Raw genomic sequence first — 23,638 nt, forward strand, 5'->3', positions numbered from 1 at the left:
CACCAAGTGTATTTGTCACCATGCTTTTGTTCCACCTTATTTTGAACTTGAAGGAAGCTTGTAATAGGGGTTTTGTCTATTTTCTGATTTTTTTGAATTTGCTTCATTTTTGGCATTGCATTATCACTGTGTGGCTAATTGCTTGTGCTTGGTTCAAGGTCTTGCTGATCATCAATCACTCTCTTGATCAGACGCTGAGGAGACGAAGATAGCTGAATGAGCAGGTGACATATACTGGATTTTTGGCGGTACTCAATAGATCTTATACTGAGAATATTAAATGAAGTACATGACAGGATAGCATTCTTTAAGAACTTTTCATATGATGCAGTTTTACGTGGAGTCTTGGAAGATAAAGGCCAGGGTGGGACAGAATGCTGATAGAACTCGTAGTGAAAAAGAATTTTATATGAACATGGAGGCACAATATGAGAGTGACGCTGAACCAGATGATGCCAGTGGGAAGCAAAATGAGGCAGCTGCTGTTGACCGGCTCAGTACAAGAGAATCAAATGTAGAGACGACGAGTAGGAACCCATCTGCTAGTGAAAGGTGGGGTTCTTCATATTTGAAAGACTGCCAGCCTATGAGCCCTCAAAATGGTTCTGAATCTGGGGATGACTCAAAAAGTGGATCAGACTATAGAAATGAAGATGAATTTGAAGATAATTCATCGGAAGGAAGAGGGGAAAAATTAGGCTCAGAAGATGAAGATGGACAAAAGGATTCAGGAAAAGGTCAAAGGGGAGATTCTGATGTTCCTGCTGAAGAGATGTTGTCTGATGATTCTTATGGGCAGGATGGGGAAGAGCAGGGTGAATCAGTGCATTCTAGGGGTTTTCGTCCATCCACAGGATCAAACTCATGCCTTCAACCGACGTCTACTAATGTCAACAGGCGTGTGCATAGGAAATCTAGGATTTTAGATGATGCTGAAGATGACGATGATGATGCTGATTATGAAGAAGATGAACCAGATGGTATGTAAACACTGCATTTAAATAAAGAATGTTGCTTTATGATGAAGTTGTATTGTATTTTTTAAATTAGCAAATCTATCCCCTATTCTTCTGACTTCTGTTGTTATTAGAGATGAACTCCTATGATGCAGTTTTTAATTTATATTTTAAATACCTCGCAGAAGATGATCCTGATGATGCAGACTTTGAGCCTGCAACAAGCGGTCGTGGTGCAAACAAGGTTGTCTATTTGTGGCTATCCATTATCATAATAAGTTCTATGTCATCTGTGTTTTTTGTTGTGTGTAAGTGCACACTTTTTAAATGTTGCCATATGGATGCTATTTTTACCAACCTTGAGAAAATTATTATTTGCAGTTGTAACTGTATTTATATCCATTGCTCTATACCCAGTGACTTTGTTCCTTGTGGTTCCTCGTGGTGCATAATTTGAACTTGCCAAAAGTGCTGTTAAGCTTAGAAATAAGATCTTTTATGAGTTTTCTTATTTATACATACTTATTCAGATTATGATTAGATTACGTGGTGAGAAAAGTGATGCGAGATTTGTTGATTTTGTTTTCTATTGTCCAAGATTTTGGATAAGCATGTTTAGTCATACTTGGTATTTTGTTGTGATACAATCATTGGTATTGGGAGGATGTATTGTTTAGGAGAGATGGTCTCGTCATTAAAAAATTTAACCTTAATACTTAATATGAGTTTTGCTTGCCGTATTTCCTTACACCTTTCACTATCTCATTTAGCTATAATTTGAGTTTAGCTATAATCTATGCATAGTTACATCAACATTTTTGATGCACAGTTGCTTATGAAATTTGATGGATTTGGACTATATAAGCCGCACACATCATTATCAGGGGTGTGTGGTTAAGTAGCTATATTTTCTCTACAATAGTAGACTAGACACTGCAATTAAGAGTATGTCCTTTTGTCTGGTTGTGCTGTGAATTCCCAGAGTGTACATTTACTACTAATTATGGCTCAATTGGACTTTGTTTGGGGGTTTATTTATTATGCTAGTTGGCCATACAATTTTTTATTTTATTTTATACATCTGCTACTCCCTCCATTCCTTATATTTGACTCACTCACTTATGAAATTTCCTTCTCCTTAGTTTAGACTATTTTCAAAATTTCACACGTCTATTAATAATTTTTTAACTAAAAATACCTTTATTTAATTTACATTTGGGAAACATTAATTTGTTTTCTCTTTCTTATGATATGAATAATTGTAAGGATAATTATAAAGAAGTAACAAGTATTGTTGACAAATTTTTTGCTACAACTTTTCTTAATGCCTGTGAATTTTGTAAGTGAGTCTTATAATAAGGGATGGAGAGAGTATCTGTTATTTGTACACTGGGGAAACTGCATATCTGCAATTAAGCTAGGTTTATAAATGTCAGTAAGAGACAATTTTGAATTCACTATTTTGATGACAGAATATAGTCCATGTCCTAAGGTGTAAAGTATAAAAATTGGATACAGATTTTTCAAGTTGCTGTTGTTTGTCTTGTTTGGTGCATAAATAAACAGTACTGGTCAATATCTTTTGTTTGTATTGGTAATACAATACAATATTCCACATGAACCTAGTGATGGATAATATTCATTTAGAAGTCTTAATTTAATCTTTTTACTAATCGATGTATTCATAGAGATGTTGCTTATTTAATTGTTTTCAGATCCATCATTTAGCTTTGGAATACACTATTGGCATGCATTTGTTTTTAATTTATTTATGCTTTGTATTACTAGATAATACTAATAGAGAAAAATATAATTTGGTTATATATTCTCTGGTAGAGATTTAGGGGCAGTGGGCTAAAATTATTTAGATAAGTAGGATGAATTCAAATGGAGAAAGCATATTTTGAAAAAAGAAAATCAATATTGGATTGAAAAATAATTAGTATTACTCATTGGGACCGATAATTAATAGTATAATTTGGCCAGGGTCTGAAAAATGAGAAATACGACTTGTTCACTGAAAGTGAAAGACATGTTTGTAAGTACTAGGTAACATTTGGATTCTTTGAAGCTTATCAGAACTTGCTGATAGCATGCTTTTCTTCTTTGAGGGTCATCAGATCATGTTGATAGATGATGTGTTGTCCTGTAATTGTTCTGATGTCTTAATTTCTTTTAGCTTGAGAGGGGGTATTATATGTTATTTAGACATTATGTGTCGCTGTACTGTTAATTTTCAAGTAAACATACAGTATTTTTTTTATTTTTTTTTATGTTTATTCTGTATGTTTCTGACTAGAATAAGATGGTTGAACTATGATTTCAGTATAAAGATTGGGAAGGGGAAGACTCGGATGAAGTTGATGATAGTGATGAGGACATAGATGTTTCGGATAATGACGATTTATACTTTGATAAGAAGGCTAAGGGAAGACAACGAGGTAAATTTGGACCAAGTGTAAGATCAACCAGAGATTGTAAAGCATTTACTGCTTCCAGTCGACAAAGAAGAGTTAAATCATCTTTTGAAGATGAAGATGAGAACTCTACAGCAGAGGATTCTGACAGTGAGAGTGATGAAGATTTCAAAAGCTTGAAGAAGAGAGGTGTGCGTGTACGCAAGAATAATGGCCGATCATCAGCAGCCACAAGTTTTTCTAGGCCTAGTAATGAGGTCCGGTCTTCTAGTAGGACTATTAGGAAAGTATCATATGTTGAAAGTGATGAAAGTGAAGGAGCTGATGAAGGGACGAAGAAATCTCAAAAGGTACTACAGCTAAGCATGGTTTCTTTCTCTTCCACTGTCGGCATTTGATGCAAATGTTTTGGGCTTCATATATCTACCAACATTCCTTAGATGTTCGTTGTGAATTTCACATATGCAAGATATGCTCATAATCTTTGTAGGAGACTAGTAGTAAAATTTTGTACTCAATAGGCTGTTCTAGATTATTTCACTGAAGACATAATTTTATTCTGAAGATATTTCCAGGTTGTCTAATAAGTATACTACAATTATTTAATTGTGATGGCAAGTCCCTTGAAACAGCCATTAGCAGAGTACTAGAAAACAAGCCAAAGTTACAATTGTGTCCCAAAAATTGTGATTTCAATCAAATGCACCAAAGAATTGCATGAATTGTACATTGCGCCAAACATTTTGCCAAAACCATTAAATGCTAACGAACAAAAACTGTTCCAGAGTAGAAAGAAACACTTATGATTGTTGACGTCTGTACTATTTTGAATCTTTTTCCACTATATTATTGCTTGGTGTATGAGTATAGATGGCGTGAAAATAATATGCAACTAGGTAGTTTACATCTAGCAACGGGAATTTTTTTTAATTGATAAACAGATGATTTGGCATTTTTAAGTATTTAGGCAAGATAGTGATGCCTTTTATCCTGTGAATGATCTCTTTGAGCCAGAGATTAAGTATTGTATTTAATGGCTTGAATAAGGGTTTTTTTAATTTGAATTTTCTGTCTTGAGTGAGGGCGCATGGTAACTTGCATAATGAATGCTGTTTTAGGTCTGTATGTAATTTGTCACGTTTTTTTCTCTTTCTTTCTTACATGGTGATTTTTTCATTTTATTCTTGAGGTTTATTGATTGATTGGTGTACACTAAAAAGGGTAATTTCAGAAGTAGTAGCTCTCATGCTTTAGAATTCTCCACGTTCCCTCTCTGTGAGGACTCCGAATTCTCTGCAAAGACTATAAGTCTTAGTATGGAGTTGATGCACATACACCAGTTGTTTGTCTAAGTTTCCTGTGCTTTATAAAGTTTACACCAATTTGATACATGTATCAAATGATCAGCATTCTGATCCACAGAGCTTATTGTTCTGTACAAAATAATTTTGATTTCATTCGAACAATTTTTATCCTTGTTTGTTTGTATGCACGTAAATTGCAAGGTGGATGAAGTGTGGGATGCTACTTAGTCAAGTTAGTGTGATACTGCCCATTTGCATGTATACTTTTTATTTATTTTTGTTATTGAGATGTTGCTTAGCCAAGTTAAATATTGTTTAGGAAGAAATTGAAGTGGACGATGGGGACTCCGTAGAAAAGGTGCTTTGGCATCAACCGAAGGGCATGGCTGCAGAGGCTCAAAGGAATAATCAATCCATGGAGCCTGTTTTAATGAGTCACTTATTTGATTCTGAACCTGATTGGAACAATATGGAATTCTTGATAAAATGGAAAGGCCAGTCACATTTGCACTGTCAGTGGAAGTCTTTTGTTGATCTGCAAAATGTATGCCTCTCATTTATATTGATTATATGCATTAATAATTATTTCACTTATGTACTATTTACAGTCTCTTTCTCGCTCCCATAAATAGTCCTGTTTTTTTTATGGGTTTAATCTATAATATTCTAATATTTTTCCTGTTTTCCTTTTTTCTGTTCTGTTATTTTGTCTGTATGAAATTGCAGCTCAGTGGTTTTAAAAAAGTTTTGAATTATACCAAGAGAGTAACAGAGGAAATCAGAAACAGGATGGGAATATCGAGAGAAGAGGTAAATGGCTTTATCTACCGTACTGAAAAATGTTTTCTTTGATATTCTTGTTCATCAATTGACCACATAACTACTAATGATATTTATTCGGATGAGGTAGTTTATCATAAATTTTTCTCTTATAGGCAAACTGCCTAGTTTTGGATGAAGCCATAAATGTCTAATAAAAGAGTCGATAAGTTGTGAATTGCGAAGTATTTGCCGAATATATATAGTGCATTTGGTATTGGCCTAAAAACCGAAATTGAAAAAGATGAGGTGGTGGCTTGTTTGTTTAAAATAAATGTGTCTTTTATGCATTTACTCTTATTTATTGTTGATATCATGATCTTTGTGGTTTTGATTGTATCCTGTCGTTTCTCTTATTTATCACCTCTCTGTTGCTACATCTTGAAAAAGTTATGTATTGTTCCTTTACAATTGCACTGTGAAAGTTTAACTTAAATAATTTTTTTAATTTTTTGCTCAAGTAGCCTAGTGGCTAGAAATTCACCTCAGGTGAATACGTGGGGTGTCTGGGGTTCCAACCAGGCCCCTGCATATTACAATGCATGTCCCTATCAATTGAGTTAAGCTCACGGGGACTGAACTTATATATTTTTATTATGATATATTAATATCATTTATTATTTATTTGTTTTTAATTTGTAATCATTTCTTGGGAGGAATATAGATTGAGGTCAACGATGTGAGTAAAGAAATGGACATAGATATTATCAAGCAAAACAGTCAGGTAGTTTTACCCGCTTTTTGTTAATTTGGCGTTTTATTTTCTGGTTAATTTGAATGTATTCTTAATTGGTTTTTACTCGCCTTCTCAGGTGGAAAGAATAATTGCAGATAGGATTAGCAACGACAATTCTGGCAATGTGTTTCCAGAATATTTGGTCAAGTGGCAAGGACTATCTTATGCTGAAGTGACCTGGTATGCTGCCCTAAAGATTTAGTTATCACATATTTATTATGTTTTAATTTTTCTTCACAGCCAGTGCATTCATATTAGCAAGGAAGGCCGTTTAATCTTTATGAATTGGTGATGCATTATGTTTTATGTGCTTCTAGCTTTCGGCAGTTTTTATGTTTTTGTGCTGTTTTATTGATATTATGTAAATTGACAAGCTTATGTTGTTTGTTCATATAAATAGGGAGAAGGACATTGATATTGCTTTTGCTCAACACACTATTGATGAATATAAGGTAGCCCTTTCATTATATTCTATTTTGTCAGTTTTGTGAAATTGTTGTTTAATGAACTGTACACTATAATCTTATTTTGGAAGTTATTATCCACCATTGGGTCTGTAGTTAGAATGTGCATCATAACTAAGAGCGAATGGTGTAACAAGGAGATTGGAACTTGCATTGAAGCTTGGAAACACTAATATATGATTATGGAGGAGTATGATACATTATAAATCGATCATGACAAATTGGAATATAAGTAATAAACATTGCTGGATTCATCTTTTCTTAAAATAGAAGTTTTAAATCATACCTTGTGTTTGTATGGTGGTATATTTCTGTTTTTTCATCTGTCGGTCTTAATTCATCAAGCTTTCCAAACTTTTAGACTTCAAAATATGTTGCTACATTTATGTCAGATTATACAACACTGAGCTGCTGGACATGTTGAGTTCCATGCTTCCTTTCTAGTGGTGCATACTGGTAGACGGTTTGAAATGACAATTAATAATGAAACATTTATGTCTTGGCTTGAACATTCTCAATCTCATGTATTTTTTTTCTTTGGTATCTATGTTTATCACTCCGTGATTGTACAAATTAATACAGGAAAATCTTCATAGATACTAAGCTGTTTGTTCTGTCATATTTGAACAGACTCGTGAGGCTGCAATGTCAGTTCAAGGGAAGATGGTAGATTTTCAGCGTAGGCAGAGCAAAGGTTGGTTCGTTTATGAATAATATAAGGTCGAATATGGCAGTGCTGTTTTTTTTAGTTCTCCCAGTATTCTAAAGGTTTTTTTTTTTTTTTTGGGTTTACATTATGAAGAAATTTATGGTGTCATAATTTCATGCACATCATATCATATATCATCTAAAACTTATACATGTAGAAGTGCGCTTTTGATCTATGATTTTGTGATGATTAGGAAGTTTGCGGAAACTTGATGAACAACCTGAATGGTTGAAGGGTGGGAAGCTTCGTGACTATCAACTTGAGGGTCTAAATTTTCTTGTTAACAGGTATACATTGATGTATATATGAAATAAGCATTATGTTAATTGGTGTTCTGAATCTTTGTTCATTTTAATGTGACAGTTGGAAAAATGATACAAATGTTGTTTTAGCTGATGAAATGGGTCTTGGTAAAACTGTTCAATCAGTATCTATGCTTGGTTTTCTACAGGTATGATATTTATCTTTAGTTACGTTACCAATGTATTTCCAATATAATAGATAAATTTATTTTTGTATCTGCTACAGAATGCCCAGCAAATCCATGGTCCTTTTCTTGTAGTTGTCCCATTGTCTACCTTATCAAACTGGGCCAAGGAATTCAGGAAGTGGCTTCCTGATCTGAATGTTATTGTTTATGTTGGTACTCGTTCTAGTAGAGAGGTGAGTGAGACATTCCCTTGGGCTTTTGGGTCATATATAATTGAAGTTAAATGTACTCAGGAATCATTTTTTATTTTATTTTATTTAGCATGTTTATATTGTATGCCATGTCTTACATATTTTTGTTTGAATTTATCTTTTTATCGAATCCTGTGAAACGGGGACTTCTACATCTCTGGGTATTAACTTTGACATGTTATTTTTGCTTGAGCTATCATAGTTCCGTAAGACCATAACTGCTGATTTTTAACTATGTATATTGGATGTTATGGCATCCATCTTTCTTGATTTTCATCAAATCTTAAATTTAATCATCATGAATCGAGTTACTGATTTTGCTGCAGAAAACAAGATGTAGCTTTTGATTATGAATTTCATTATGACATGCTATATCGTTTTTACGCTTAGCTTTGACCTCACAGTAATCTTTTGATCATAAGTGTTGACCTATGTCGGACCTGTCCTCTTTGTTATGCTTGGTGATTTGTTGCTGAGGAGAAAGAAATTAAATTAAGGTTTTGCATCTGAAATTTGTCTGTTGGATCAGACTGATGTGATTTATAGAGTATATCTTATTGGAACTTCGAGATGATTAGTTGACTGCCAAATTAATTGTTTTAGAATCTGGAAATTGGATGTGGTTCTGTTGGTTGATCTCCTTCTCCCCTAACTCCCCCTTTTTGGAGTCATTAGATGAAACTATAGATACCTTTCTTTTTATCTGTTTCAATTCTTTAATGAGGTATTTTTGTTTTCATTTTTCTTCTTCTGTGGCAGGTTTGCCAACAATATGAATTTTGTAATGAGAAAAAGGCGGGGAAGCAAATTAAATTCAATGCACTGTTGACTACATATGAAGTAGTTCTGAAGGATAAGGCTGTTCTCTCGAAGATCAAATGGAACTATCTGATGGTAGATGAGGCTCATAGACTTAAAAACAGCGAGGCACAGTTGTATACCGCACTTTCAGTGAGCAACTTTTTCACTTAACTTTAGTTGAGCTATTGATTATGATATCGAGGTTAATGTTTATTATTCTTAGTTTGTTTCTACCCTAATCTCTTAGGAATTCAACACAAAGAACAAGTTGCTGATCACTGGCACTCCGCTGCAAAATAGTGTTGAAGAGCTATGGTATTATAAACATTTTCTTTATTCATGACTTGTCAAAAGCTGCTTTGCATTTTTTCTGAGGGATTGTCAGTTTTTTTTTATTATATTCTGCTCAAGTAAATAATTGCTAATTACTTTTAGGAAAATTACCATTTGCTTTGCTGTAAATACACCTTTTCATTCTGAAACTCAACAAGTCACAGTTTGTACCCGAGTGTTGCAAGTTAGAACTTTTCCTGCATCGGGGAAGATGACTTCACATATTATCTGTATGCTAATATACTGTATACATATACTGATCACCAATTTGATAGAAATATTTTTTATAACCTTAAACATAGAGCATCCGAGTTTGGACAGAAGTGGGGTTACTTAGTTCCGAACAACCTCAACAAAACCTATGGTTCTGAAACTTATATCTTTAGTATAATATGTCTTTCTTATTATCTGTTCTATACACATAATAAATGCATATAAACCTCATCTTGTTGACAACAAATATATAATATATTACTCCAAAATGATTGTGATATTATACTAGGTGTCAGTGTCCCTGTGTCAAAGTTGACTTAATGAACATGATTGCTTATTATTTTAGTCCAAAATTGATTAATCTAAAGTTTACAAAGTTATTATCATTCATAAAATGGAACTCGAATTTTAGGTTCTGAAAGATTATGGTTACACCAGTTTGAGTTTTGAAAGATAGTTGAACCAATTTTGTTGTTAAGTTTATGTTAGAAATTGGTACCAAAATACATTTTAATAATATGAACTGTCTTTTATTGACGGCAGAAACGCTTACAACAAACAATTACACACATTATAGATAATATAGAATTCACACATAAACTACGGATAGAAATATTATACACAATTATTATTCAAGAAATTCGAGAGTCTTGGTCTCTCTCTCCAAGAATTCGAGAGCTTGGTCTTTCCCTCCAAGAATTAGAGAGCTTGGTCTCTCCCAAGTCCCACCCATAATAACCATTCAGAAATATCCCATAATCACTTTCTCCTTTTCTATCTATATTTATTCTAAACAGAAACACACATAACCCATAACTGCTAAACATAACTGACACATAAAAGCAAAACTGCCCATAACCGCCATCATAAGAAGTCTAACAGTTTATTCACATACTCCCTTCGGTCTTGATTATAAGAAAAAAAATGCGATGTTCGGTAGTTCAAAATATAACTAGTTTGTTTGATTTGAAACTTTTTCAGAGACATCGCATGGAAAATTAGTTTAATGATCAAGAAGTATTACGTTGATATAAACCTATGGTTAATCTGATTTGCATTGTATTTCTTCTATATAGTTTAACACCTTTGCTGCCGCCAACCTTTTCAGGGCTTTGCTACACTTCCTTGATTCTGATAAGTTCAAGAGCAAAGATGAATTTGCTCAAAACTATAAGAATCTAAGTTCTTTTAACGAGAATGAGGTATAATTTGCCATTAACCTTTGTACTTTATTTTATCTATTCTTTGCTTTTCTCACTCATGATCTTCTGTATAAATTGTTGTGCACATGTTATTTGTTAGCTTTCTAATCTTCACATGGAACTGAGGCCTCACATGCTTCGAAGAGTTATCAAAGATGTGGAAAAATCATTACCCCCCAAAATTGAGCGTATTCTTAGGGTGGATATGTCTCCTCTGCAGAAGCAGTAAGTACAAATTTAATCTCCAAATAAATAACTTACATATTCCTAAAAAATCACTTCATTTCTGCTGCTGTTTTCATTAATTTAGGTATTATAAGTGGATTTTGGAACGCAACTTCCGTGATTTGAACAAAGGAGTTCGAGGGAATCAGGTTAAAATGTCTATCTCTTGTTTCTGTAATTTTACATTGAATTTCTGTCGTAATTTCGAATTGCATAAAGAATTCAGAAACAAAGAAGAATGTATCAATGAAATGTTGCTTCGTCTGTATTGATAACTTGAGTAAAGAGTAAACCTTTTTTATTTTAGATTTAGAGGTTTTCAAAAATTTGAAAACGGAAACCCCTTTCTTTATCTTTATTGTGTGTAAATACTTTAGCCGGATGAGAGGAACCCTCACGTCCGATTTTCAAAGGGGGAGATCCATCTTATTGGATCCTATTCAAATTTTTCGTTTGCTAGGCCCGTAGTTAAAAACCTACTTTCTTACGATTACGAGGTTCATTCGAATACGAAATCCAATCTTGGAAATACAGTATCCCACTCTTTTTTGCTACTCAAGGTTTCGATACATTTCGAAATAGAGAAATTTCTAGTGGAGTAGGTGCTATACCAGAACAATTAGTTGATCTGGATTTAAGAATTATTATGGATTCTTCGTTGGTAGAATGGAAAGAATTAGGAGAAGAGGGATCCGCCGACAATGAAAATGAATGGGAAGATCGAAAAGTAGGAAGAAGAAAGAATTTTTTGGTTCAACGCATGGAATTAGTTAAGCACTTTATCCGAACAAATATAGAACCAGAATGGATGGTTTTATCTCTCTTACCAGTTCTTCCTCCCGAATTGAGACCAATTATTCAAATAGATGGAGGGAAACTAATGAGTTTGGATATTAATGAACTCTATAGAAGAGTTATCTATCGGAACAATACTCTTATTGACCTATTAACAACAAGTAGATCTACACCAGGGGAATTAGTAATGTGTCAAGAAAAATTGGTACAAGAAGCCGTGGATACACTCCTTGATAATGGAATCCGCGGACAACCAATGAGGGACGGTCATAATAAAGTTTACAAATCGTTTTCAGATATAATTGAGGGCAAAAAGGGAAGATTTCGAGAGACTCTACTTGGAAAACGAGTTGATTATTCGGGGCGTTCTGTTATTGTCGTTGGTCCATCACTTTCATTACATCGATGTGGATTGCCCCGCGAAATAGCAATAGAACTATTTCAGACATTTCTAATTCGTGGTTTAATTCGAAAACATTTTGCTTCGAACATAGGAGTTGCTAAGAGTAAAATACGGGAAAAAGAACCGATTGTATGGGAAATACTTCAAGAAGTTATGCGGGGGCATCCAGTATTGCTGAATAGAGCGCCTACTTTGCATAGATTGGGCATACAGGCATTTCAACCTATTTTAGTAGAAGGACGTGCTATTTGTTTACATCCATTAGCGTGTAAGGGATTCAAGTAAATACAGATTAAGATCGTAGAAACATGAGCTTGTAATATAGCTACACCTAATTCCAGACCTGTTAATGCAATTACTATTAATATAGGACCAAGCCCTCCTGTGAGATATAAAAGATCATTAATACATAGCATAGTCCATGCGAATCCACTTAAAATTTTGACTAAACTATGACCTGCCATCATATTAGCAAATAAACGTATTCCTAAGCTTAATGCGCGAAAACTATAAGAGAACTTTCTACAGGCATGGTACGAACCAGTCCCTAGCGGCCATCATGGTCTAAAGGGAGGCTCACTTCTTCTCTCATGCTTCTGATGGATCTAGCAAAGAAGGATCCACCTCTTATAGGGATCTGGTCACTCATTCGGATTGAGATTCATCCAAGTCTACCATAACGGCTGCTAAATCCCTCCCTATTTCACTTTGACTCTTTTCAGGGCGGGAAAAAGACCGGCTCTCTAGTTCTGTCATGGAAGGGGGCAAGGTGCTGACCGATGTCGATTAGGAAGCTGCTCCTGTTGTAAAGAAGTGAGGCAGCGAAGAAGAAGCATTTTAGCATTCACCTGTCCTTCCTTCTTTATGGAATGCTCAAGCCTAGTGAGAACTCAAGTCGATTCGAATGACCGGATCCGCTGGAACTAAGGCTATTTCCAATGCCCGAAAGGAAGGTGCTTAAGCTGAAAGAGTGGTCAGTGAGGCTCAATTCTTTGTATTGATTCCAAGACCCAGGGCATAAGGAATTCACTAAGTCTAAGAAGATTCTCCTTTTGATTCAATAGAAGGGGATGCCCCCAATGTGGTAATAGCCGGTAGAGACCTACGTTATTCACAATAGGTGAACTTGCTAGAATGCTGTTTAATAAACTGCTTTATATAGGTAACTGGAAAGCTCTATCCCCCTACGTCAGCTGGCTGAAAAAGCAATTTATCCTTATTCAACTCGGTAAATTGAAAGAAGTCCCAACCACGAGGCTTTGCCGCACCTAATGATTGTCAAATATGTGATACAAAATCATTCGCTTGTGTTTGTCTAACAACTTAACTTTTGGGATATTTGGTACATGACATTACTACTTAGCCTCGAACTATGACTAAGTAGTTTAGAGTTTGATCCTTCCTGCATCATTTGTTTTATATAAACTTGAATTTACAGCACAAAGTAAATGAGTCTATACATTGTCAAATCTTCAAGTTCAACGCCCTCTTGCATGCCACGAGGGTGTTCACACCATTAATATGCTATCACCTGACAACTTAAGTTGTTGGCATGGTTAGTTCATGACAATGATGTTTTTTTTTTTTTTTTTTTTTTATAGTCTTCATGACAATGATGTTTTTTTAATATTATTCATGACAATGAAGTTGATTTTGAACAAATGGAAAAGTTAATTATTTGGGTTTCTTTTTATATAATTCTAATACTACCTCTGTCCCTAACTATAGGGCCCTTTAGGAAAAATAACGGGAATTAAGAAAATTAAAAGTGGTAATAAATTTGTTTGTAATTATTATTGTTTTTACAAATTTGTCCTTTAAGAGAGGGGGTTAGTGTATGTTTTCAATGTAGTATTTAAAATTATAGGGCCCTTTTGGAAAAATAACGGGAATTAAGAAAATTAAAAGTGGTAATAAATTTGTTTGTAATTACTATTGTTTTTACAAATTTGTCCTTTTAAGAGAGAGGGTTAGTGTATGTTTTCAATGTAGTATTTAATGCTGATTGAAGAAAAAGATATAAAATAAATAGGGGTATATTGGTAAAGAATTAATTAATGTACTTGGAAATAGCAAAGGGGTCTTATAAAAAGAGACAATTTTTTTTCTCAAAAGGATCCTATAATTAGGGACGGAGGTAGTACTTAGTTTTAGTGTGTAACAACTGATGAAAATAAATAGAAGAATTGATAAAAAAAAAAGAAAGCTTTAGTATGTAATCTCTTCCCACCAGGACAAATACTAAACATAGGGCTTATTGGAAGTTAGAGGTAGTGGCGATACTTGTTCTATTTATTTCACCTCATAAAGATATAGAAGTGATATGAATTATGAAGTGTTTTGACAATTTTCATATGAAGAAAAACAATATTATATAGCTTTAAAGTTGAATGTGGTACTGTGTAGTTGAAGGAAAGGAATTGTCATAAAATGTTGTATGTTGTTAGCTAATCTGACGTGATTTTTATATGTTTGGAAATGTTAACTGGTGCCCCGGGGGCACTGTTTCAGTTAGTTTCTGATTTTTTTTTCTTTCAATCATGTACTCTCTCTGGTCTCTTATATAAAAAAAGAAAAAAAAAACTACCTCACACCCTTTAAGAAAAGTAGTTAATCTCATTTAAGTTTTTGAACGTTATATAAATAATCGTGGGAACTTGTTCCATGATATCAAGATAGTTATTGAAAATTTAAATATAAATTAATTTAAGGGTATTTTAGGAAAATAATAACATTAAATATGATAGTTAGTTAAGTTTTGCTTATATTTAAGGCCACAAAACATGACAATTTTGTTGCTTATATTTGAGACCAGAGGGTGTATATATTAACATATCAGAGACATGTTGCAATATTATATTCAATTCAAGCAGTTTCTCGTCACAGTAGCCAATACTCTCTTTATTTGTCACTCTGTCTCGTTCTCAGATTCTCAATATCACACTGATTAAAAATGTACTCTTCATCTGCTATGTCTCAGGTTTCTCTTCTAAATATTGTAGTAGAATTGAAGAAGTGCTGTAATCATCCCTTCTTGTTTGAAAGTGCTGACCACGGTTATGGTGGGGACTCTGAAAGTAGCGACAGCAGTAAACTTGAGAAAATTGTCTTTAGCAGTGGCAAGCTTGTCATACTCGATAAGCTACTTGTCAGATTGCATGAAACAAAGCATCGTATTCTGATTTTCTCTCAGGCATGTTTTGGAAACTTGTGTACTAGATGTGCTTGTTATAAATTATTTTTCTACTGGTCAACTATGTTATACCATACTTTGTCTCGATGGTTTAGTTTTATATTATGCTGGTTGAATGATCTTTCTTACACTGGCCTAGTTTAGCTATTAGATCAACCGGTGTACTAAATGATGTCTCTAGTTGATGTGATGTGAGAACTCAATACACCCTCATGCTTAGGAGGAGAGATCTTGAGTGTGGATAAAATGTGGGTGGCCCAATTACAACGATCTTACCTCAACAAATGGACGGGGAATAAGTAGTTAGTCTGTGCTTCCACTAGGCTTTTGTATCACAAGATTGCCTCAAGATCTTTTACCAAGTTATCTAAAGGAGAGTATGTTCGTTTACATACGAGTTTCGTTCTAGTGTGTATTTTAACATCTCCAAAAAAATAATTTTATAGACATACGCATCACATTAGATACTGTTAGACTGGGTTTGGGTGTGTGATGTTTTAGGCTCCTCTAAAATAAAGTAGGAATTTTATTGAGATGAACAGTATGTTAACAGAAAAGGCCCACTAAAATATTACAGTACATGCAAACAAGCAAAGGTAAAATGATGCTACAATGCCTCTGCAATTTTATTGAAAATAATTGAAGCTAAATTGTAAAAATTTATTCAAATGGTCCTGGAATTGAAGCCAAAAAAATTGGGAAGGTATGTCCTAACTCCTAATCTACTATATTATTAAAATTGTGAAGGAATTCATAGTTGAAGAAAAGGCCTTGCCTTTCAGCGTTCATAAGTTCCACAGACATTCAAAATTTGTATATTTCACTTGCGTATCATACTTTTTTTTTAAGTATTTCCTAGTTAAAAAGCAAGACATACATTTCACTTGCTTATTTTCTTCTAACCTCGTGAATGAGTGGACACAGATTCATTTAATGTAGCTGGGATCATAGAAAATACAAACAGTTTATTCCACTACTGGCAAGCAGTTTTGTAGTGACAAAAGATGACCGCTAATCTCTGAAGTGCCTAGTATCATTAATCATTTTATGAATTATATGTGTACAAGATTTATGAAGAGGTGGCGATGAAATTCAGAAATAATTATTTCCTATTGTTGTTTCTAATATCTTAGTTAGATATAAGTTGCAACCATGAGTATGTATTATACTTTATTCTCTGGGTTTGTGCTGGAAATTTTTTATTCTACTTGTTATGATAATACTAAGTTACAAGAGTTGTAATGCAGATGGTTAGGATGTTAGATATACTGGCACAGTATATGTCACTTCGAGGATTTCAATTTCAGAGGCTTGATGGAAGTACAAAGTCTGAGCTGCGACAACAGGCAATGGATCATTTCAATGCACCAGGTAGTGATGATTTTTGCTTCCTTCTTTCAACGCGAGCAGGTGGTTTGGGTATCAACCTTGCCACAGCAGACACTGTTATAATATTTGACTCAGATTGGAATCCTCAAAATGATCTACAGGTATTCAGTTTAGTTTATTTTATATTACTCAAAACAAGATATTTGGTACTTACCTTTTTTTGCTGTTTGTCTTTAAGGCAATGAGTCGAGCTCATCGAATTGGGCAACGGGAAGTTGTTAACATATATAGATTTGTGACAAGCAAAAGTGTTGAGGAAGATATTTTAGAACGTGCTAAGAAGAAGATGGTATGATTAATTCTATTGGATGCCATATGTCTGGATTAACTTGCCTCTGTGTTTTGTATTCTGTACTGCTCTTCCATTTATACTTTATTTTTGGTATCTATTTTTCAAAATATATATTTGTGTGCCAGATATATTCAAATTCTTTTTGACTTTTCCTGTGGTCAGTAACTTTATATAATTTGTTCTGTAGGTTCTCGACCACTTGGTCATTCAAAAACTAAATGCAGAGGGTAAACTGGAGAAGAAAGAAGCCAAAAAAGGAGGAAGCTTTTTTGACAAAGTAAGGACATACTTGAAAATCGTTGTGATGTTCATTGGTTAACAAGCTTTCATTGTACTTTATGAGGTCTTCTTAGAAAATGAAAGAAATGTATCTATTAGCCGATATTGTCTTCCATTAGCAGTTAACGATTGCGTTGAATCATTTTACTTTTTATTGTTTGGTTTCTTACACAATTCCTTATGAAAAATATTTGCTTCTCACATGGCAGAATGAGCTCTCAGCAATCTTAAGATTTGGAGCAGAGGAGCTTTTTAAGGAAGAAAGGAATGATGAAGAGAGCAAGAAGCGACTCTTAAGTATGGACATAGATGAGATTCTCGAAAGAGCAGAGAAGGTTGAAGAAAAGGAAAATGGGGGTGAGCAGGCACATGAGTTATTAAGTGCCTTTAAGGCAAGTAAATGGGCATCATCATGAAATTTATATATATATATATATATATATATTAAGCTGTATCTCTTTCATCTTTCTTCTTTGTTATGGTAGTTTATTTTTCAGAATGGGATAGGATAGATTTGGACAGTAGTGGGAAATATGCTAAGCTGTTTGTGTGTTTCATATTTCTTCTATGCAGGTTGCAAATTTTTGTAATGATGAAGATGATGGTAGTTTCTGGAGCCGGTGGATAAAGGCTGATTCTGTCGCTCAAGCAGAGGTTTGATCCTAATCTTATTTTATGATGTATTCTTTATAATTGTTTGATCTTATTTCCTGTGTTTTAGAATGCTCTTGCTCCACGTGCTGCAAGAAATATCAAAAGCTATGCAGAGGCTGATCAATCTGAAAGAAGTAAGAAAAGAAAAAAGAAGGAAAATGAACCAACAGAGCGGATTCCGAAACGAAGGAAAGCAGATTATTCAGCTCATGTGATATCAATGATTGATGGAGCATCTGCCCAAGTGAGAAGCTGGTCATATGGGAATTTGTCTAAGCGAGACGCACTCCGGTTTTCTCGTTCCGTAAGATTCTTTTACTGTTGGCAATATTCATTGTTATCTCCCTATATGAAAATATATTACTTCTGGTAGTAATGTTTGGAGACCTGGTAATTTTCGTGTTCATTATGATACTTCCACTGAGTTGATGTCATTTTGTCTACCCCAGCCGAAAAAAAAGGGGCTTACTAGGTTCTTCGTTATAATCTTCCTGAACTATACAAGTTTGTTTGGCTGTAGGGGCAGGGCATAGTTGAGCTGAATAGAAATGAAACTCTGAATCTACTAGCTATTTCCAAACTGTTAGGGAACTAGTAATATTGTCATTTTGTCTACACCATCCTCTTTTTATTTATTTTATTTTTTGTTTTGCTGATGACGTTTTTTACTTCTAAAATTTTGCCTGCAATATGCATGTGTGTATGTATGTTTAATTTTTTCCTATTTTCGTAATCTGTTTATCCTTTGTCATATGCTAATTCCCAACTGAATCACCAGGTTATGAAATTTGGGAATGAGAGCCAAATCAATTTGATTGTTGCTGAAGTTGGTGGTGCAATAGAAGCAGCTCCGCTCAAAGCACAAGTGGAACTCTTCAATGCCTTGATTGATGGTTGTAGAGAAGCAGTGGAAGTTGGAAGTCTGGATCTGAAGGTTTCTGTAACATAAATCTTGTGTGTAGTTGATAATTCAAGATTTGTATTATCATTATTTTCTATGAAGCTTAATGCATATAATGTTGCATCCAGGGGCCTTTGCTGGATTTCTATGGTGTCCCAATGAAGGCAAATGAGTTACTTATCCGTGTTCAAGAGCTTCAACTGCTAGCAAAGCGCATTAGTCGGTATGAAGATCCTATTGCACAATTCCGTGTTTTAACATATCTCAAACCTTCAAACTGGTCAAAAGGTTGTGGATGGAATCAAAGTAGGTGTCATCCTCTACGTCGTTTGTATATTCATTCAGAGATGTGGGTTCATTGCTGCCTTTTCTAATTCTGTTTCACTTGCTAATAGTTGATGATGCAAGATTGCTTCTTGGAGTACATTACCATGGATATGGTAATTGGGAAGTGATAAGGTTGGATGAAAGGCTTGGTCTTACGAAAAAAATTGCACCAGTGGAACTTCAGCATCATGAAACTTTCTTGCCACGAGCTCCAAATTTGAGAGACCGGGCTAATGCCCTGTTGGAACAAGTATGTGATCGCTTTAGTTATATTCTTCTTTTTGTTATTTTTCTCTGGATATGCTACTTACACATCAATCATGAGTGTCTTCAAGTCCTGTACCCTCTTTTTCTTTACATGCTTCCTTTTCCTCTACATTTCAAATTTAATTTTTATGATTTGTTTCGGTACTTGATTTATCCCCCCACATTTATATGATTTTGATATTATTCAGTAATTTTCTCTTGCAAATTTCACTTTTTAGAAGATAAAACCACACATTGAGGTTTTTTTTTTCCTCTTTTGAGAGAAAATCTCCTCATGCTCTAATTTTAACTAGACTCACATCCTTATACTATCCAATTTTTTTCTGCAATATGTTTATCATACATGAATAGAAGATGACGAGATATGAGATTTTATCATCTTGTTACAAGCTTAACCTTTTTTGTGTTTACAAAATTCCTCTTTTGAGTATAATAAGGGTATCATAGATTCAATTCTAGGTCAATTGGTCGTACAGGTTATGATACCATATATTATAAACCAAACCTCTTAAAAGCTTTACCTGTTAGGTGAAGGCAAGTAGATTTTATATTACATGTCAAATATTATGGAAACATATCGGTTGGAGAGTGTGAGAGGCGTTAATCTAAACCATAAAATGGTTCATGGATGATCCAAGTATAGATCTAAGTAAAACTGTTCTTGATGATCCATGTATGGTTATATGATCAAGATTAAGTAATTATCTCCTCTCACCTTTCATGCTCACACTTGAATGATGATGATTATATGCTTTTGTGCAGTTAAATTTATATTACTTGTAACTTATGTTGGTTCATTTTTCATATTATCCATGGACCTCAAGCTAATTCATCAAGTAATTCATGTAGGAACTTGCTGTTCTTGGTGTGAAAAATGCCTCTAGCAAAGTTGGAAGGAAGACTTCCAAGAAAGAGAGAGAAGAGAGAGAGCATCTTGTAGACATCTCTTTGTCGCGTGGGCAAGAGAAAAAGAAAAACATTGGTTCTTCTAAAGTTAATGTCCAAATGAGAAAGGATAGACTTCAGAAACCTCTAAATGTTGAACCTATTGTAAAAGAGGAGGGTGAAATGTCTGATGATGATGATGTATATGAGCAGTTCAAGGAGGGGAAATGGAAGGAATGGTGTCAAGATCTGATGGTTGAAGAAATGAAGACTTTGAAACGTCTTCACAGGTTGCAAACAACCAGTGCAAGTCTTCCGAAGGAAAAGGTTCCCATTCTTTTATGCTATCCATTCTTTTATGTTTCTTTCCAATTTCAAATGTTGAAAACGCTATTTACTCTCTTTCCTCCTCTACTTTAGGTGCTTTCAAAAATCCGGAACTACTTGCAGCTTCTTGGGCGAAGGATAGATCAAATTGTCTCAGAACAGGAAGACGAACCCCATAAGCAAGATAGTATGTGTTTTATTCCCATTATGAACGTCTTGTTTTTGTGACCATATTTTTTTGGAGCAGAGTCTGTTTCATGCATGCCTGAGTCCCTTTATTTTTTACTTTTTTTTTTTTTTTTAATAGAATGGTCCCTTTATTTTCTTAAACTCTAGCAGTTTCACATGCATTTTGAGGATTGGTATTGTCTGCATTTATGATTCTTTAATGCATGATTGAATTTATTTATTTTTCCTTATTATTTACAGGAATGACTACGAGATTGTGGAAGTATGTTTCTACCTTTTCCCATCTTTCAGGGGAGAGGCTTCACCAAATTTATTCAAAACTTAAACTGGAGCAAAATGCGGTAGGGGTTGGCTCCTCTCTTCCCAATGGGTCAGTATCTGGTCCATTTAGCAGAAATGGAAACCCTAATAGTTCATTCCCTCGCCCTATGGAGAGGCAAACGAGATTTCAAAATGTGACAGCCCACCCAATGCGCGAACAAACTTATGATACAGGCATGTCTGAGGCATGGAAACGAAGAAGAAGAGCCGAAAACGATGGTTGTTTCCAGGGTCAACCACCACCTCAAAGAATCACGAGTAATGGAATTCGACCGCTGGATCCTAACTCATTGGGAATCCTTGGGGCAGGACCATCTCAATGCTTCTCTGGTGAGAAACTGCTTAAGACTCAACCTGCTGGGTCTCCTTCAAGACAAGAATTCTCTCTAGGAGTTGAGTAGTTAGTTAAGTGGGATCAGAACGGCCGATTCCTGCAGCCTTAGCTGATGGCTTTCACTCTGCACTTAGCTTCAGTTATTGTAAATACTCTGGAAATTTTCCCCACCAATGGGAATAAGATATTGCAGATCCCTTTGTGATCCGAGAAATATTCTTCATATGGATTTGCATCCCCCCTTGAACATAGTAGCTGAAGCCGTTGATGATGAGGTTTACAATGCAAGATGAATGCAGTCTTGCCCATTTTTTCTTCCCCTTTACCTTTTGATTTTTACATTTCCTTGAAGATGAGCCTAGCAAAGGGTTACATTACATACATAGTGAAAATCTTGAATAGAAACACATTTACCTACTAGAGATACGATACCTAAGAAAGTGTACATTCCAAGTTTCCTCATTCTATTTTAATTGATTGCATCATGCAAATTATATTGGCCGATATGCACAGAAATGTATTTGTAGCAAGTTCAGTGTCGAAATTTTATGTAGCTCTTCGAAGTAAATTTCTTTGAAGTATATTATTATTCTTAATATTTTTTATTAATTATCCATTGGTCATTATTTACTAAGGTAGGCCACTCCATCTATCTTCTGTTTTTCTCTTGCTGATTTAACCATGGCTTCCACTCAGAACAGGCCATAGTAACCATCAAACACAATAACAGTATGAGTTAATGAACATACAATCTATGCCTAGTAGCAGGAAAACTTAATAAAAACGCATAAAGTAACCAACCACTTGTTCTTAAAATCAATTTGTTGCATTCCATTTCCATACATAGGCGCCATCTGGTGAAGCACCTCACAGTGATGTTTAATGTGCAGCAATTTCGACCAGCAAATGTATTAATTAATAATTTTAATTATATTTCATTAGCAATTATATTGTGTATGATGTAGGAAGTTATTGCTAAGTAGTTCTCACATGTGAGGGTTAATTAACGGTAGCAATCACAAAATAAGCATGACACCTTCATTGAAAAGGTTAGCGTACGACTGTGATGTTGTGGCTTGAAGAAATAGAAGTTGAATAACAAGTGACGATGAGGCACGGGGGAATGGATAATCAAGTCATTGGTTCATGTCTAGGCAAAATCAAATTCGAACCGCATGAAATACACACAATTGTAGTGTTTACAATTGCGAGGTTTCATATTTAAAATGTCCGACTTGATAATTTCGGCATTGATAGTTGAATTAAGATTTGGTAACTATAGTTGAAGTGGAGAAGGAGGTTATGGGCTTGGGAGGAGTTGGTGGTGGAGTGTAGGATGTTATTATTGTCTATTATGCTGCAGATTGATGTTGATGATATCTGGTCTTGGTCTCCTGATCCAGTAGCTGGATATACTGTGTGTGGTGCATACAAATCGCCTATAAGCGAGATGAGGTCGTCGCCTAGTGTTCCCTTGGGGACTGCGCCTCTGCTATGAAGAAAAGAAGTTCTGTTAAAAGTCTTAATTTTTGCTTGGCGTCTTTTCCGTGGTAGATTGCCTATGAAGGCGAATTTATTCAGAAGGGGAATTGTTCATCATGATGCTCAGATGTGTGTTACTAGGTGCAGATTGATTGAATCAGATGTTCACCTTTTCCTGCATTATGACGTTTTTGGTCAGGTGTGGCAGCTTGTCTGACATTGGTTGGGTGTTTATACAGCAAATCCTGCAAACATGGCGGATCATTTTCTTCAGTTCGGTACTTCCTCAGGTCTTGCAAAATCACGTTGTTCTATTATGCATCTTATCGGGTTTGCGAGTTCTTGAGTGATTTGAAAGGAAAGGAATGCGAGAATATTCCGCGCAAAAGAAAGCACTCTTCATCAGCCGTTGGAAAAAATAAAACTCCTTTCCTTTTGGTGGTTTAAAGTTTATTTTTATTACTTTTTATTATAGTTATCATGTGGTGCTATAACCCTTTCTTTATGTTCAAGGGTTGGTTAACCTTTAACATTATCTCCTGAAACACTTATGTAATTATTGGTTATCCTTCTTTGTACACCTTATGCTTGAAGGGTAACAGGTCGGTTTTTATATATTCCATTTTGATTTCTTAAAAAAAAAAACTAATGTGGAAAAAAAAAACACTTATGTGTATTTATGCACTTCTCAATGTAATATTATTTTTCACGGTATTTTATAAGAATATTTGAATAAGTAA

The 23,638-nt window shown here is 34.6% G+C and overlaps 1 protein-coding gene across 1 annotated transcript; it reads left to right on the forward strand.

Annotated features, from left to right (window-relative positions):
* The first annotated feature begins 325 nt into the window (after positions 1–325).
* On the forward strand, positions 326–22,025 carry LOC11425259 (protein CHROMATIN REMODELING 5). The gene is made up of 30 exons (XM_003600114.4): positions 326–980; positions 1,142–1,200; positions 3,283–3,723; positions 4,997–5,221; positions 5,404–5,487; positions 6,161–6,220; positions 6,309–6,412; positions 6,633–6,684; positions 7,327–7,390; positions 7,599–7,692; positions 7,769–7,856; positions 7,934–8,068; positions 8,846–9,037; positions 9,135–9,202; positions 10,542–10,635; positions 10,736–10,860; positions 10,946–11,009; positions 15,039–15,251; positions 16,499–16,741; positions 16,819–16,929; positions 17,120–17,209; positions 17,421–17,603; positions 17,785–17,865; positions 17,933–18,169; positions 18,644–18,799; positions 18,895–19,072; positions 19,162–19,343; positions 20,210–20,572; positions 20,666–20,759; positions 21,002–22,025. Exons 1-30 carry the CDS (start codon positions 326–328, stop codon positions 21,481–21,483), a joined length of 5,217 nt encoding a protein of 1,738 aa, XP_003600162.4. The 3' UTR covers positions 21,484–22,025.
* Positions 22,026–23,638: the final 1,613 nt, after the last annotated feature.

The sequence above is a fragment of the Medicago truncatula genome, chromosome 3 (genome assembly GCF_003473485.1).
Source record: "Medicago truncatula cultivar Jemalong A17 chromosome 3, MtrunA17r5.0-ANR, whole genome shotgun sequence".
Taxonomy (NCBI): domain Eukaryota; kingdom Viridiplantae; phylum Streptophyta; class Magnoliopsida; order Fabales; family Fabaceae; genus Medicago; species Medicago truncatula.